We start from the raw sequence: 14,167 nt of genomic DNA, 5'->3' as shown, positions 1-14,167 counted from the left end.
CGTAGTAGGTAGTTTGGACACGCGGGGAGGGATCCTTGGAGAGGGGAAGTAGGGTAGAACTCTAGATCAGAGGAATCTGAGTATTCTTGAGAGTAGATGATGGGAAGTGAGATGAGATGAGATGAGATGGAAGAAGGACGTCAGATCCGACAAGAAGGATGTAGAAAGAGGAGGGGAAGGCAAGGAAGTAAGGAGTTACTCCGTAGATAGATAGGAAGGAATAGTAAGATGGAATGTCAGTCAGCTGCAGGTATGACCGGGTATGTATTACGGTAGGGAAAGCAGTACCTAGGCAGTACCTAAAGGTATGTACTTTCATGGAAAGTCCCTAATGGTATGTGTCTTTGGGGGAGGGGGGAGGGTACATGATATGCAGATAGTCCTGCAGTATATGTAAGTTCTTATCTCTCTCGCCTTTTAGGTATTCAGGAGGGACGGAGTACATGTCCAGTACATCCATGGATATGCCGAGACTACGTATTTTACCGGCCCCATACCTACCCAGTACTATCGCGTGGGTCCTTTGATTGGATGTCGCTGGCCCAGTACCCGTACCAAGACGGTAAGGGTACGAGGGATTATGGGATTCTATCCGTGCCTATTGTCGAACCATCTAGGTACTCCGTCTGATATTTGGGATGCAGAGAGGCAAGGTCAATGAGGGGTTCTGTCCTTCCCTATACCTTGGATCCCTAGGCACGTATAATACGAAGAAGTAGGTCAGTAATCTTGACGTACACGACGTCGTTTCAACTGCCCACAGCATATCAGCGATCGCAACGAATGCCCGTGCCTTCCCTAAAAGAAAGTCAAGATCGCACGTGGGGGTTCCCCGCCACTGACTGGCCAAGATCATCTTACCCTTAGTAAGATGATCGCCTGAGGAACGCCGGCTAGGGTTTCTGCCCTGATGAGGGTCTCGATTTTGTGACTTCTTTCTTCCCTTCTGTTTTAGAAAGCAATGAGTTTCCTCAACTAATAACAATCTATGGTAGCGACATGGAAAAGACAAACAAATGGTGCAGTGCAATAATCAGGACTGGATAAGCGGAAAACACAAGAAAGACGATATATCAGTCAACCAAGTATAGAATGCGCCGTGTACAGTCACGACCGGTTATACATGGATATACTGGCGTGTCCAACCTCCTCGTCATGGGAAAAGGCCCTCAGGCTGATTATTGTTTCCTCAGACGTGGTTGTCGTCCATATGACCCGGATCGGAAGGTCGAAATAAGTTATATTTCCCACCTCCCGGACCAAACCCGGGTCAAGTCCACAGCCTGAAGCTACAGGGGATAGAAAAATGGACATCTACACATAGTCTCTGCATTAGGGAGAGAAAATCAAGCAGGATAGGAGAGCCAGATGACGCTTACGTCTATTGTCCACTTGTGCTGGAGGATCACCTTGCGAGTCACTTTCGCGGATGGGGATCCGTACAATATGACCATCCGTCGGTTTGTGGCATATCCTTATCCACGCAACGCCCTGGTGAAGGGCACTGAACCTTTCTTCCTTTGGGTACAAGGGTACAGTCAGCATAGAAAAATATCTTCGGAGGGTGGGTGTCAAACCTTTCGGAGAAACCAGGTCGGGCGATGAAGCATCAAGCTTGCTGGGAGGAAGGCCACGGCGGTAGTTCTTTCATGACCACACCATAATGCTTGGGACTCAAAACAATAATGAGGCTCCCAGTATGGCTCGGCATACTGAACCACGAGCGACCGAATCCCTTCAGAACACCGGGCTGTTAGGCACTGACTGTTGATCGCATGACACAAAAAGGCCGAGACTTACGTCTGGGGACAGTGTAAAAGTCCACACCCTTTATTGAAGCAAAATGACGCATCTGTTCTTGCACATAGGAGGACTTGCTGAGTCCACCCGTCAAAAGAATCCTCTGTAGAGCTAGCTTGGTTAATCCGATACATAGCCCGGGTTCCGAAGAGGATGGGACGAGCATTGACTCGATGCTGCTTTGCGTCACATGTATCGTTGATCTGATGAGTTATCTTCTCCCATATGTCACTTAAAACATTTTGGAACTCCAGCTGGACCTCTGGGGTGAATGTAAACCGGCGCGTCTTCTGATTATAAGCTTCAGGTTTTGCATTGGGGGCAACGGTTGCCGGCGGGACTGTAACCAGCCGGTATGGGATTTCTTCTGCGCTTTCAGCGATCCTTTGCATGAGCGTTCTGTTAGGACTCCGGAGCCTTTGTTCCAGCTCGTCTATTCTCTTCCTAAGCTGCGGCACATAAACTGATATAAGTTGTGATCGATAGCAGCCACACCACATCGGATCCCTAAGACAGGTCAGTGAGATCATGTTTCATGGCTCAGAGTCAGATATACCTTTGGACTTCAGTTGTTGGCAACTTAAACTCGGGTCCATGCTGTGCACCAGGAAAGTGGCAATGTCCTGATAGATAGTCAGTCTTGCGCCTGCCATGTTTCGTTCGATGCAACTCACAGTGGCTCCACCTCTACAGTCACACAACCAGAACACGTCCATGTCCTGTGCTGCCCAAGGGTGGTTAGCTGGTTAGACGGGTTGGATTGGGTTGACGACGGAGTTCAACCCACATTTAATGATCGTTGTACTATCAGAAATGTAAGGAATACCAAGCTACAGCCTCAACTTCGGACATAAACTGGGCTTTGTCCCAGGGCCTGGAAAGATAACCAGCCCACTCGATGGCATCCATCATATTCACCTGGGTGGCTTCGCACCAGGCTGCTGGTACAGAGAATCAAAATTTCATCGACGGGATACCCTAATTAAGTTCCGAGGATAACGTGTTAATCTAGCTGATATATATCCTGCGCAAAAAGTCGGAGGCCATTTGGGTGGGTGTTCAATCCGGTGGGGTCCGTACGACCCCTTCGTCCACGCCTTCCCAGAGATTGACAGTCGAAATTGAACTTACATTGGCCTCGTGGTCGGAGAGTCATCCATGTTCATGATCTATTTCTATGAGCAGTTTCGTCCAGACGTACGTGTCCACACCCTCTTCGATTTCATCAGCCTAGTGAATCCTCCCTCAGAAGTAAGAAATCCTTGAGGGGATGACGGTCATCATCCCTCCTGCACCATCACCGGGACCCCAGGAGCAGATACGACGACCATAGGTGTACTGATTGGGGATCGAATAGGAAACACCTGGATCCAATACATACATGGATGGGTTAGTGAGAAGTGGTACCAGTCAATTAATGATATGGGACGGGAGGAAGAATATCCTTACAGGTCTTGTCGTTCCGAAATCAATGCCAGCTCTGATATATTTGTCCCGTGTGGTTCCATCACGGGGGGAAGGAATGTTGACCGAGAATGATGAGGTTGTTGCGAGTTTTTATCTTTTCGACGCTGTCTGAAAATCTATTCAAGTGTTTGGACATGAACGCAGACAGCAAGGACCCAGATCCATTTGGGCATCGGCCACTTAACCTGCATTGTGACTATGAATCGCAGGCCAAGGAGGACGAGCGGGCAGATGACAGTGATGATCCCAGTGAAGTTGAATCTGATGTATCAGCAGATTCGAGCCGGTATGTGCTTATCACCGGCTCTTTTTGTGATTCCAGTGCTTGCTCTAATCGTGCTTTCCCCCTCTTTGTAGAGGAACCCGGAGGGTGCGGCTTACTTCAAGACACTTGTTTTCACTCTCATCAACGAAAATGCCTGAACAAGTATCAACTAACACCGCCCTACAGAGGTTTTCTCTAGCCCAGAGGCGTAGGCCCGTTTGGCAAACCTGCTCTCAAGCTGTTAAAGAGTAAGCTTTTTCTGTGGCTCCTCAAACATCTCGATACCGACTTGGCACTGGAGCTTCGACCGAAGTATGTTGCTGAGTTTTTGTATTGTGCCAAGATAGTAGATAACTTCGAGGTCGAGGGTGACGGGAACTTAACGTTTCATCGTCTTCCAGAATTGGAGAATAAAAAAACCGAATACGGCCAGAATGCCACACTGCATCGTCTTGACGATAAGATGACCATTTATGGCCGCAAAGCCTATTACGAATCGGTGCGCGAACCTGACGAAATGGCCACTCTGGCTGGCTGACGTATTCTGCTTGCTATTCGGCCGGGGATCTCCTGCGAGCATTCGCCATTTGTGAAATTATCTATGAGAGAGCCCGATGACAAGGTGCGTTGGCTCGGTCGGGCATTAGTCGTGGCTGAAGATGAGGCCAGGAATGTGCATCAGAGCTAGGATCAGACTGATGAGACTCTGGGTTCTGCAATCTCTGATTCGGGCGTCAAGAATGAGGCTTGATAGGGGGTGTTTTCTGTCGTTCTTTTTCTCACTCTTGCTGTCTTGCTGTCTTACTGTCCCGCTAATTCTGAATAGAGTAGTATAGGACAAACAGCCCCGTAGCCACGCAGATCCACTTTGTCCACTGTGTTCAACTGAAAGCCAGTTCTCTGTCTAGCACGGGAACCAGGTAGCTGCATAGTAGTGAAACTATTTTCACAATCCCTCATCCGAGGAGTCAAGATCCGGAACCCGTCGATCAAAGCCAATGTGGTTTGAAATCAGCCATGTCTCTCCGAACGCTAGAAGGACAGAAACAGGGACGGATTGGAGGCTGATTTTTCATTCTATTCACTGTCAATGGGGAGATCATGCGAATACGAGGAGTTTGCGTCACTTTGCCTGAACTGATTGCCTGACTGTCTGAATGAATGAGAGGATGATTGGGTGAGAGTTACAGGACATTATCTAATGAGATTATTTCTACATGTAAGATCAGGTCCGTCAATATATCTGATATGCTTAGGATCTGACAGAATATGTTGATCAGCATGTCTTATGCGATGTAGATTAGTCAACATGAGCCATGGATGCCTGTATAACTAACTGCATTCCCGAATTTCCGGGAATGAGCTACGCTCCTCCATGTTTCATGCGTGCTGGGACCCTGACTTATGGTTTCCTGAAAGATCTTGTAGAACTAACTTTGAATCTGGAAATATGGTCGGTTGGAGAATCTTCATATCTGTAAGCCTAGGACCTATTTATAGAAAGCGCAAACAGTCTCGAACACATAATAAAATTAAAAAAGAAGAAAGAAAGAAAAAAGAAAGATTAAGACCCCCTCATCATATTAAACCGTCTCATTCTCTCCTGCGTCTGTTCATAATCCGCCATCGTCCATCCCGGCGTGCTATACGTCAGCGAGATCTCATATGTGTTCGCCACTCGCGCCGCTTCTCCCAGCCAATGCCATGGCCAGATGAGCTCCATCGGCCGCCAGGGAAGTTTGGGGTTGAAGATGATGTGGATGTTCCGCAGTCGAGACTCGGGCGGCGATGTGTTGAGCCCCGGGGCAATGAGCTCCAGGAAGTCCTCGGTCCAGTCCAGTTGGTCCTCATAGAAATCCGTCCAGGACTCGCTGTGTTGATCCTCGGTGCTGAAATCGATCACCAGGTACCGAAGGGAAGGGATTGCAAGCTTGTTGTAGGCGGTCCACGGTGTCTCGTCGAGGTCGTGGTAGATCGAGTACGCGGATAGATGCAGTTCTTCTAGACAGGGAAAGTCCGAAAAGTCGGGGATGCCTCCGTCTTGCTGCGGGATGACGCCAATAGTGATCTTTCTCAGCGTTTGTCGGTGTACATCGAGGAGTTTCTGGAGGTTCGCGGTCTGGTAGTTGTCTGCGTAGTGGGAGTGACAGAGAGACTTCAGACTGAGCTCTTCCAACCGTACGGGCCAGTGAAGGAAGCATTCGGTTACCATAAACGAGGTATTCGGTTCCTGAAGGCTTAGCACGGTGAAGTTGGCCGTTCGCTGTCTATGGAAGGGGAGAGCCTGGAGTAAGTCCTCCGCTCTGACCATGACGTTATCATTCTGACTCCACCCGGTGTGCAGTCGGTTCTCGCGACTCCATCCCCACCGGGTGAGATGAAGTTCGCGTAGGCTGGGCACGTCGTGGAAGATGTCGAAGAGCATATTCACGGACGGACCACAGGCGAAGCCACGCAAAGAGAGCTTCTCGGGTTCCATATTTGTGAGAATCTTCAGGACAGGGAGATGTGGTTCGTCAAAATCGGCTTGCACGGATACCTCCCGAACGAGCTTCAACCTTCTCAAGATGTCAGGTAAATCTCTCGAATAGACGCCGCTCTCGATGGTCAGGCTCAATGTACGCGGATAATTGGAAACATGCGGCCGCTCTCTCAGAACCTCGAGGACATGCGAAAGTCGATACTCGTCTCGATCCTTCAAGGTCAGACTGCGGTACAAAAAAGTATCGATGATGTCCCGCCACCGTCGACAAACACTGGCCAGAATGAACCACTGCAGGGGTGGGTGTCGCTTAACTGGTGGTTGGTAATCGTCCATATTCCAGAAGATGTAGGCTAGGAGTTCATTCGGCAGTCCCGAGATAGAACCATGAAGACAGGAGGCATCCCCAGGTGGCCGCACAATGCAGAGAGTATTTTGCGAAGAGGATGCAAGCTGTGTCTGTACTAAGGCAGACATACTCTGAGTGATGAGGTTAGACTTGAGAGTTGTGTTGATGGTTCAGCTCTCGAGAAGGGAAGAGAGAGGGGGGAGGAGAGATCAGATAGAAGTTGGCCTGCCCGCCCATGGGGTCTTTTTTAAGCATCAGAGAGGTCCTACTACGACCGGAGTAGTTAGATCAAGACATGGATATGGCGGCCAATTGACGCTGGGGCGCGATATTCATCGTTACCATGTGCCCATGTAGGACTGTAGCGCTTGGGCGAAGCCTGGATCCACCAATGGAGGCCTCTCGAGGAGGAATTTGCTCGATCCCATCCCGTGCTGCTCGCTTAATCCGCGCAAATGGCCCCTCTAGCTCGGGAATGTGATGCACGTCGAAGCGCTTGTGACAGTAGCGAGCGGATAATGCAGGTCAGTATAGGCTTTCTGTTGGCGCTGCATTACTCGAAGCGGCCTAGTGGGCTGATGTGCCACTGGGCAACCTTGATAGCTGACAGAAGATCCCATGCAGGAAATCCAGCCCATCCAGCCCTCTCTCACTGCGTCCGGTCTGACTGACGGAGTGAGTGAGTGAGTGACTTGCCAGATGATAACTATAGAGTAGTTAAGTTATCCCACCGGCCGTGCCCTAATCATGTGACTGATGACATAATCTCATCTGCTGACCTCAGCCGACATGATTCCCTTCCGATCTTGATCCGTTTCGTATCCGAAAGGAAGCTTACTTTCCTTCAACCCCATTGTTCGGATATTATCAGCTCTGTGGAGTTGATGGCTTTGGCACAATGTCTTGGTCCCCGATTTGTCTCTGCCTCGGCCAGGTGACCGTTCACATTGTTTGTCGCTGTCGATTGGTCGCTACGCCTGCGCCCATCCGACGGGCAGTTGCTCGGAATTGATATGAAGAGCACATGCAATGGTTATCCGCTTCCAACGGTGCCGACAATTTAGTCGTATTTATACCTTTTCCTGTCAGATTTAGTTCGCTTTGGAACGGTTAGTTGGTCAGCTGGATAAAAAGCATTTCCCTACTATCTGTTCGGTCGTTATCTTCGAATTAGTCGTGCGGCTCAAAGGTTCCGAACTCGACTATCGCTCTCAGTTGACACAATGGCGACCATGTCTGACACGAATAGCGTGTACTCGCCGGTTCAGGAGGCAGGTCGAATCTTTTCCTTGCTATGTGGTCAAGCAGAACGACTCAATCTGCCCGTTGAGGTTGTAGAGAAGAAAGATGCCGTGTCTTTCTACTCTTCCTACGACGAAATCTATTATCCAATCCCCTTTAAGGAGACAGAGACCTTAGCGGCCTTGAAGGGTGTCGAGGGATCTGTGGCCGCTGCTATTGCGGATTTGCGTTACGGACCCTCCCCCCAATCTCGAAAAGTCAGGGTCAGTTTGGAGCGGGCCATGGCATTTGGTTCCCAGGCGTATATGGCTAGAGTGGACGGGTTGTCGAAGTTGGATCCGGAAGTTAAGAAGAAACTGAAAGGTGGGAGAGACCGGCTCTCCGTCTGTATATGATTTGAAAGTTGACAGGTACAGATACTGATTTGTTTGCGGCGCAATCGAATGGCTACCGTCGGATGTCTGCGAATCTGTACAAGACCAAGAACGAAGGGGAGTTCTTCCATATCCACGGTTCCCTCGAGGCCACGACCACGCTGAATATGATCGGCTTGGATGGCCATCGACCAGATCTGACGGATTACGAGGATATCATCAAGGTTATCGAGAGCCGCGTGCAGAAGTACAGTGCTGCGGAGTTAGAGGTGATGAATGCCGAGAGGAGACAAGCCGGCGTGACGGCGTTTACATATGAAGACTTTATCAAGACACCACATGTGTGTATAATTTATCATTCTTTATGTTTTCTTCCGTGTCTGATGGACCTAATGCTTATACTCCGTCTAGGGAAAACTCAACGTGCAACAGCCGCCATGGAAAGTGTCCAGTCTCAGTGGTGATTGTCCTCCCACACCCTTCCCTTCCGTCCGTGACGGCAGCCAGAAGATCCTAGAAGGCGTAAAAGTCCTCGATCTCTGTCGCATCATCGCTGGCCCTACTATTGCTCGCATCTTGACGGAGTACGGAGCCGACGTTCTGAAGATCACCAGCCCGAACCTCCCCGACGTGCCATTCTTCCAGTTGGATGGAAATATGGGCAAGCATGCTGCTGATCTTGATCTAAAGACCGAAGACGGTCGTCGCCAATTTGAAGAATTGCTAGCCGATGTAGACGTTCTTGTGGACGGATATCGTCCTGGGGCACTTGAAAATCTAGGCTACGGCCCCGATGTGCTTTCAGCGCTGGCCGAGAAACGGGGGAAAGGGATTGTGTATGTGAGTGAGAATTGCTTCGGGTATGAAGGGGAATGGGCTGGCCGCCCAGGCTGGCAGCAAATTGCAGATTGTGTAAGTAGTTGGGTCTTAATAGGGAGAAAGGGTTGCTGACCAACCTTGTCTAGGTCACTGGTGTAGCATGGGCCCAGGGACAGTTCATGGGCCGTTCAACGCCTATGGTGCCCCCTTTCCCCATATCTGATTACGGCACAGGTTGTATGGGCGCGATTGCAGCCTTAACCGGACTTTATCTTCGGGCAAAGAATGGCGGCTCCTACCACGGCAAAGCTTCCTTGATGCACTACGACCTACTACTCTTCGCTGCGGGGAAGTACAGCGAGGCAGTCCAGGAGAAGATGCGTGCGGCGCTGCCTCCCGAATTCTTCAAACTGCGCCACTGCGATAGCGTAGACCGCATTTCCTCGACCGCCCTGAAGATCATGCGGACTCACTTTCCTCACCTCTACGCGGCTGGCGCTGAGGCGGGAGAGGATGCCTTGACGGAGAAATGGTACTCCAAAGCATACAATGCAGACATTGAAGTGGTTCGACCAGTCTGTGAGATCGACGGCGTGGACAACCAGTTCGTCCGGGCTAGTCGACCCAATGGGTACGATAGGCCGAATTGGACGGACTTTAAGAGGGAGGAGGATTACAAGAAGTGACGAACACTGTTGAATGATATTTAGGACATTGGCACATACATACATATAACACAAATTTATGGATGGTTATGTATTCCTAGATAATAATTACTCCGTATAGTACTCCATACAGAGTGAACTATTGAATACGTGATCCACAGTCATCGGATGTGATCGGATGTGATCACCTCATCGGCCCGAAGTTAACATCACTGTCCAACTACATCAAACTAGTAGTTATAACACACCAACCAGTTTATAAGAAACAAGAAGAAACGAGAAGTCCAAAATGTCATACCAAATCACCTACGACCCGTCACTCGCGCCACCGAACACGGCCGCCATGATTTCCTTCATGGAGTCATTCTACGCCACCAGCGACACTGAGTCCAAACACGATGTCTATGTGGATAGTTTCACCCCGGATGGGACTCTAATCATGGGATCCAAGGTGGCGAATGGATCGAGTGGTATGTATACATCATCCTGTTATAACATAGAACAGTCCAATATAAAATATCCCCTATATGACTACATCCTACATCTCGAATAGATAAATGCGCAAATGGATATATGGAAATATGGATACCAATTTACCAAGCTTCATAATTTAACATTATTATTAATAATATTAATAAATAGAGATCCTCACCCTCCGTCAAAGTCTCTGGACCCACGTGGCGTCACGCAAACACTTCCTCTCGCGCATCTACTTCGGCGGACCGAATGAACTCATGCTCCATGGGACGGTCAAGTACGTGCTTAAGGCGGATCCCAGCGCAGAGGTGGAGGTTCCCTGGGCGGGGAGAGTCGTGTTTGACGAGAAAGTGTTAAAGATGAGGTTTTATCAGGTTTATTTTGTATGTCTTATTTTTATCTCTTTTATGATTTAGGAGATGCGCTTGCTGATTTAGTTAGGATCCGACGGTGCAGTCGGGGAGGAAATGATTTCTCTCTCTCTCCGTGTCCCTCAGGGTTATTGGTGTTGTATATAATTAGATGAAGACATACTATACGGATTACTGTCTACCCTCTTGAAGACTCATCTTACGGTCTATATTCCATCGCATCAATTAATCATTGATGATCAGCGTGAGCGATCTATTCGTCCTGGGATCTGTAGAAATATTCGTCCCAGCAGTCAATCAGTCAATGTGACATGAAACAATAAAAAGAAATTTCATTCCTCTCCCTGGCTGATATCCCTATCATCACAATCAATCCACCCATCCATCTGCCCATACACCGTCCATTCTGAACTCATCCATTCCGATTTGTTACTAGACCGTTCTTTCGCCCAAATTCTCCTCTCCGGAAAAGGCTCGTTAGGATTCTTTTTGGGGTATAAAAAGAATCAAACCAAAAGCGGCCAGATTGGGACAAAAAAGGTAGTAGAGAGAACATCAGGACTTTTCATTATTTTAATCGGAGACTAAATTTACTCCTCGTCCTCCTCCTCCTCGTCAACGGTAGTCTTGGCGATACGGTCAAGATCCCGCTGTCCGCTCTGGGTAATGCGACGGCCACCCTTGTCCTCATCGATCTCGAGGACACCGATCTTCTCAAGGGACTGCATGACCTTGCGGTCAACGGAGCCGGAGGCATCGACGTGGTGGGCGGGGCGAGAGCCACGGTTCTTGGTTGAGCCATGGGCCTTGCGAAGGCGGCCAACACCGACGGTCTTGCGCATGTAGATGTGACGGGCGACGGCGGCGGCACGGACGTAGTACCAGTCCGCGTCCTGGGGAGGGAGCTCATTAGAGGCGGAGGTCTTGACAGTGTCAACCCATCCTGATCGATGTTAGTTTCATATATCTTGTCGATTTTCGTTCACAAGGGATGAAAAAGATTCACGAACCTGGGATGGGGAGCTTGCCCTGACGTTTCAAGAACGCAGAGTAAGCAGCAATGAACTTCTGCGCCTATAATCAAGAACTCGTCAGCACATTCTCATCCCAATCAATACTGTCTGACGTGTATGGTGTGTGTATTCCCCTTCATCCCTCCTCTTTTGGCAATATTTTCCGGCATTCTCGTCGTCGGTGGGTAGCTGAATCCTCTTGTGCGTTTTTCGTGTTGCTGCATATCCCATGCGCCGCTAATCCGACCTTTAGTCCGTTTCGATAGGCATATCCCAACATCGAAATTCCCAGCAGAGTACAGTTGTCGCTCTAACTCTCGGATTGCCAGAATCATTCCTCGCTCCTCCTGTGGTCTCGCTTTCCAGACATCATGTGCCTTTGCCATCTGGTATTGCCATTCCATTGCCATATCCATATTGTAGGTCCACCGTCTGGGGAAAAGATGATAGGGCGGGTGAACAACTTACGTCCACATCGCGAACGGTGACGCCACCCATTTTTGCGACTTGTGACCTCGAACGGGAATCGAAGGTGTACGGGGGAGCTGAAGAGGGGGACGAGGTGTGAGGATGGGTCGTCGTTGTCGTCGTTGGAGAATCGGTCGGTCAGTCGAAATTTCTCACAAAGACGTGTTCTCGGTTGCGCTGTGTGGACGCTTCGCTTAGCGCTTATCCCATTTGGGATTAGCCTTACCCTAACTATAGCTCATAGCCTGAGGCAGAAAATTCTCTGCCCCGCTCGGACCTTATCCGATTTGGTGCATGCCCTAATTGATTTAACTAGTTAGTAAAAGTTGAACTACATGTCCAGGTCCTCTATCTGTGTGTAGGTACTCAAGCTTGAAGCAGATTGGCGATGCACGTCAAATTCATATTCTCTGAATAATATACAGTCTATCGTATTAATTCTCATATCTCATTAATTGCAATATCCCAATCAACCAGGGCACCATATCCATCCCAACAAAACCCAAGACGCTCAGCGTCTATCCGACCGTAGAAAGACAAAATATTCCCGAAGAGAAGGGCCAAAAAAAAAAAAAAAAAAGATATTTAAAGCGTGGGAGCCCTCTGTAAACCAATACAGTATCGGACAAAAAGTGCATCAATGAAATGCGCATGGCGAATCCCCGGTGGTCGCCGTCTTTCGAACTCGTCAATCGCGCCCTGAACGCTAAACCCGCATCGCTCAATAAGGTAGCAGACGATCAGAAATCCAGTCCGGTTGAATCCATAATGGCAATGAACTCCGATGGCTGGACGCGGACGCTGGTCGCTGTCAGGTTTCTGCCGCCTCTCGGTGATCTCATTCATAAGTCGATCCACGAGAGCAATAAAATCCCTGGTCTCGTCGGGCGAGGGAGGAATTTTGGATACCGTTGGATGCTTGTGGTAATGAATCCCACCCTTCTCCATTGAGGCCGGGTTGTACACCGGATTCTCGTAACTGATATCGATCACGGCATAGATCCTCTCGTGATATTTCTGGGAGAACAAAACTGGGTTGTGCTCGTCATCGACCTCGCGCAACATTTTGAGGGCTACAAATGTATTGGCAATACGGTCCGAGACAGGTGTCACTTTTTGCCACTTGGCCAGATTCTTGACGTCCCACTTGCCCGACGTGTTCAAGTACTGCAGCTGCCACCCAAGGTTGAGTCGGTGGTCAACATGTTCACGGAGAAAATCTTGGATCACTCCCGCTAAGGTGCGGTAAGTAGCACGATCGTATATAAGTGCATGAGAGGCCGGGGCTGGGAGAACAACAGTTTTAATGGAACGTTTGGTTTGGTTTGATTTGGATTGAGCCTTCAGTTCTTTCTCTTCAGTTTGAGGCTGAACGCCATGCCCTTCCTCCTGCACCAGACGGTTATAGGGTTTTTTCTCTTCAGCGACTCCGGAGGCATCAGTGGTGGTACTGCTATTGTAATTCCCGCCCTGAATCGACTCGGTACCCTCGAAGAATTGAAGGATCTTCTTCAACTCCTCCGGCTTCGTCACTGTATCGGACTCGCCGGCCACAAGCAATATGGGCGTCGGCACTCCCGCCCAGATATCCTTTCCTGGAAGTCCCCCAACAGGATTTGTACCATCGTTATTGTAGGTAGGTAGCGTTCCCCATGCCATCCGTCTCCACACAGGGGTTTTGCTTTGTTTATTATACCGCACTTGGAGTCCCCTCGTATCAGAATCGGCATCTACCCCAACCAGTCTGGTGACACTCGCACTACTCAAGCCACCGCGCCGATCCCAGTAACGCCAGAGGTCAAAAATAGGGCCTGGGATATGAAGAAGACGGCGGAGCGCGGTAACTTCATGAGGCGACGGAGGTGAAGAGCGGGGGCAAACGGTAATGAGGCCGAGAATATGCTTCTTCACCTGGGTTCCTATCGATGAAGCCGTGGATGCTAATAGTGCCGACAGAGAGCAGCCCAAACTGTGAGCGATCAGTACAACTCCTTGGCCAGCTTCTTTGTCGCGATGTTGGTCGACGGCAACAGCAAGGAGTTCCGCAAGCGCCTCCACCGTATAAGCGTCCCAGGACGTGGGCGCAAAAGTTGATAATCCACAACCTGGTAGATCAATTCCAAAGCACGGGCCGACATTGGATAAGCTTGTCAATAGGTGATTGAACTGCGCCAACGAGCCTCCTAGCCCGTGCACAAAGACCAACAATGGAACCGGTGATGGCTGGCTAGGTAATTTGTCCATTTGGGGATGAGGGCGATAAAATGTTCTTATTGACGGATAAATCGCGATAGAAGTTGTATAGGGAAGGTATGATGAATGCTTCTTCAAAAGACCTGGATCTGTACTGTGCGCTATTGAAATTGTCAGTAGAG

At 49.4% G+C, this 14,167-nt stretch overlaps 7 protein-coding genes across 7 annotated transcripts; 3 read left to right on the top strand and 4 right to left on the bottom strand.

The window, feature by feature from the left end:
• Nucleotides 1-1,332: 1,332 nt before the first annotated feature.
• Nucleotides 1,333-2,453, bottom strand: ATNIH1004_008872 (uncharacterized protein; the record flags this gene model as incomplete). The annotated part of the gene is made up of 6 exons (XM_033573475.1): nt 1,333-1,518; nt 1,578-1,735; nt 1,801-1,877; nt 1,933-2,184; nt 2,259-2,307; nt 2,357-2,453. 6 exons carry the CDS (start codon nt 2,451-2,453, stop codon nt 1,333-1,335), a joined length of 819 nt encoding a protein of 272 aa, XP_033424027.1.
• Nucleotides 2,454-3,401: 948 nt separating this feature from the next.
• Nucleotides 3,402-4,070, top strand: ATNIH1004_008871 (uncharacterized protein; the record flags this gene model as incomplete). Its single annotated transcript, XM_033573474.1, has 2 exons — nt 3,402-3,553; nt 3,737-4,070. The coding sequence occupies 2 exons, from the start codon at nt 3,402-3,404 to the stop codon at nt 4,068-4,070; spliced, it is 486 nt and encodes a 161-aa protein (XP_033424026.1).
• Nucleotides 4,071-5,096: 1,026 nt separating this feature from the next.
• ATNIH1004_008870 (F-box protein) lies at nt 5,097-6,491 on the bottom strand (the record flags this gene model as incomplete). The annotated part of the gene is made up of 1 exon (XM_033573473.1): nt 5,097-6,491. One exon carries the CDS (start codon nt 6,489-6,491, stop codon nt 5,097-5,099), a length of 1,395 nt encoding a protein of 464 aa, XP_033424025.1.
• Nucleotides 6,492-7,586: 1,095 nt separating this feature from the next.
• Nucleotides 7,587-9,484, top strand: ATNIH1004_008869 (CAIB/BAIF family enzyme; the record flags this gene model as incomplete). The annotated part of the gene is made up of 4 exons (XM_033573472.1): nt 7,587-7,968; nt 8,022-8,320; nt 8,391-8,891; nt 8,945-9,484. 4 exons carry the CDS (start codon nt 7,587-7,589, stop codon nt 9,482-9,484), a joined length of 1,722 nt encoding a protein of 573 aa, XP_033424024.1.
• Nucleotides 9,485-9,752: 268 nt separating this feature from the next.
• Nucleotides 9,753-10,411, top strand: ATNIH1004_008868 (uncharacterized protein; the record flags this gene model as incomplete). Its single annotated transcript, XM_033573471.1, has 3 exons — nt 9,753-9,933; nt 10,106-10,323; nt 10,382-10,411. 3 exons carry the CDS (start codon nt 9,753-9,755, stop codon nt 10,409-10,411), a joined length of 429 nt encoding a protein of 142 aa, XP_033424023.1.
• Nucleotides 10,412-10,901: 490 nt separating this feature from the next.
• On the bottom strand, nt 10,902-11,822 carry RPS19 (40S ribosomal protein eS19; the record flags this gene model as incomplete). The annotated part of the gene is made up of 3 exons (XM_033573470.1): nt 10,902-11,254; nt 11,322-11,385; nt 11,793-11,822. The coding sequence occupies 3 exons, from the start codon at nt 11,820-11,822 to the stop codon at nt 10,902-10,904; spliced, it is 447 nt and encodes a 148-aa protein (XP_033424022.1).
• Nucleotides 11,823-12,377: 555 nt separating this feature from the next.
• ATNIH1004_008866 (RNA 5'-triphosphatase domain-containing protein) lies at nt 12,378-14,036 on the bottom strand (the record flags this gene model as incomplete). The annotated part of the gene is made up of 1 exon (XM_033573469.1): nt 12,378-14,036. One exon carries the CDS (start codon nt 14,034-14,036, stop codon nt 12,378-12,380), a length of 1,659 nt encoding a protein of 552 aa, XP_033424021.1.
• Nucleotides 14,037-14,167: the final 131 nt, after the last annotated feature.

The sequence above is a fragment of the Aspergillus tanneri genome (genome assembly GCF_003426965.1).
Source record: "Aspergillus tanneri strain NIH1004 chromosome Unknown AapTan_6_pilon_pilon_pilon, whole genome shotgun sequence".
NCBI classification, from domain to species: Eukaryota; Fungi; Ascomycota; class Eurotiomycetes; order Eurotiales; family Aspergillaceae; genus Aspergillus; species Aspergillus tanneri.
Note: the sequence above shows the minus strand (reverse complement) of the source record. Positions and strands in the feature narration are given on the sequence as shown.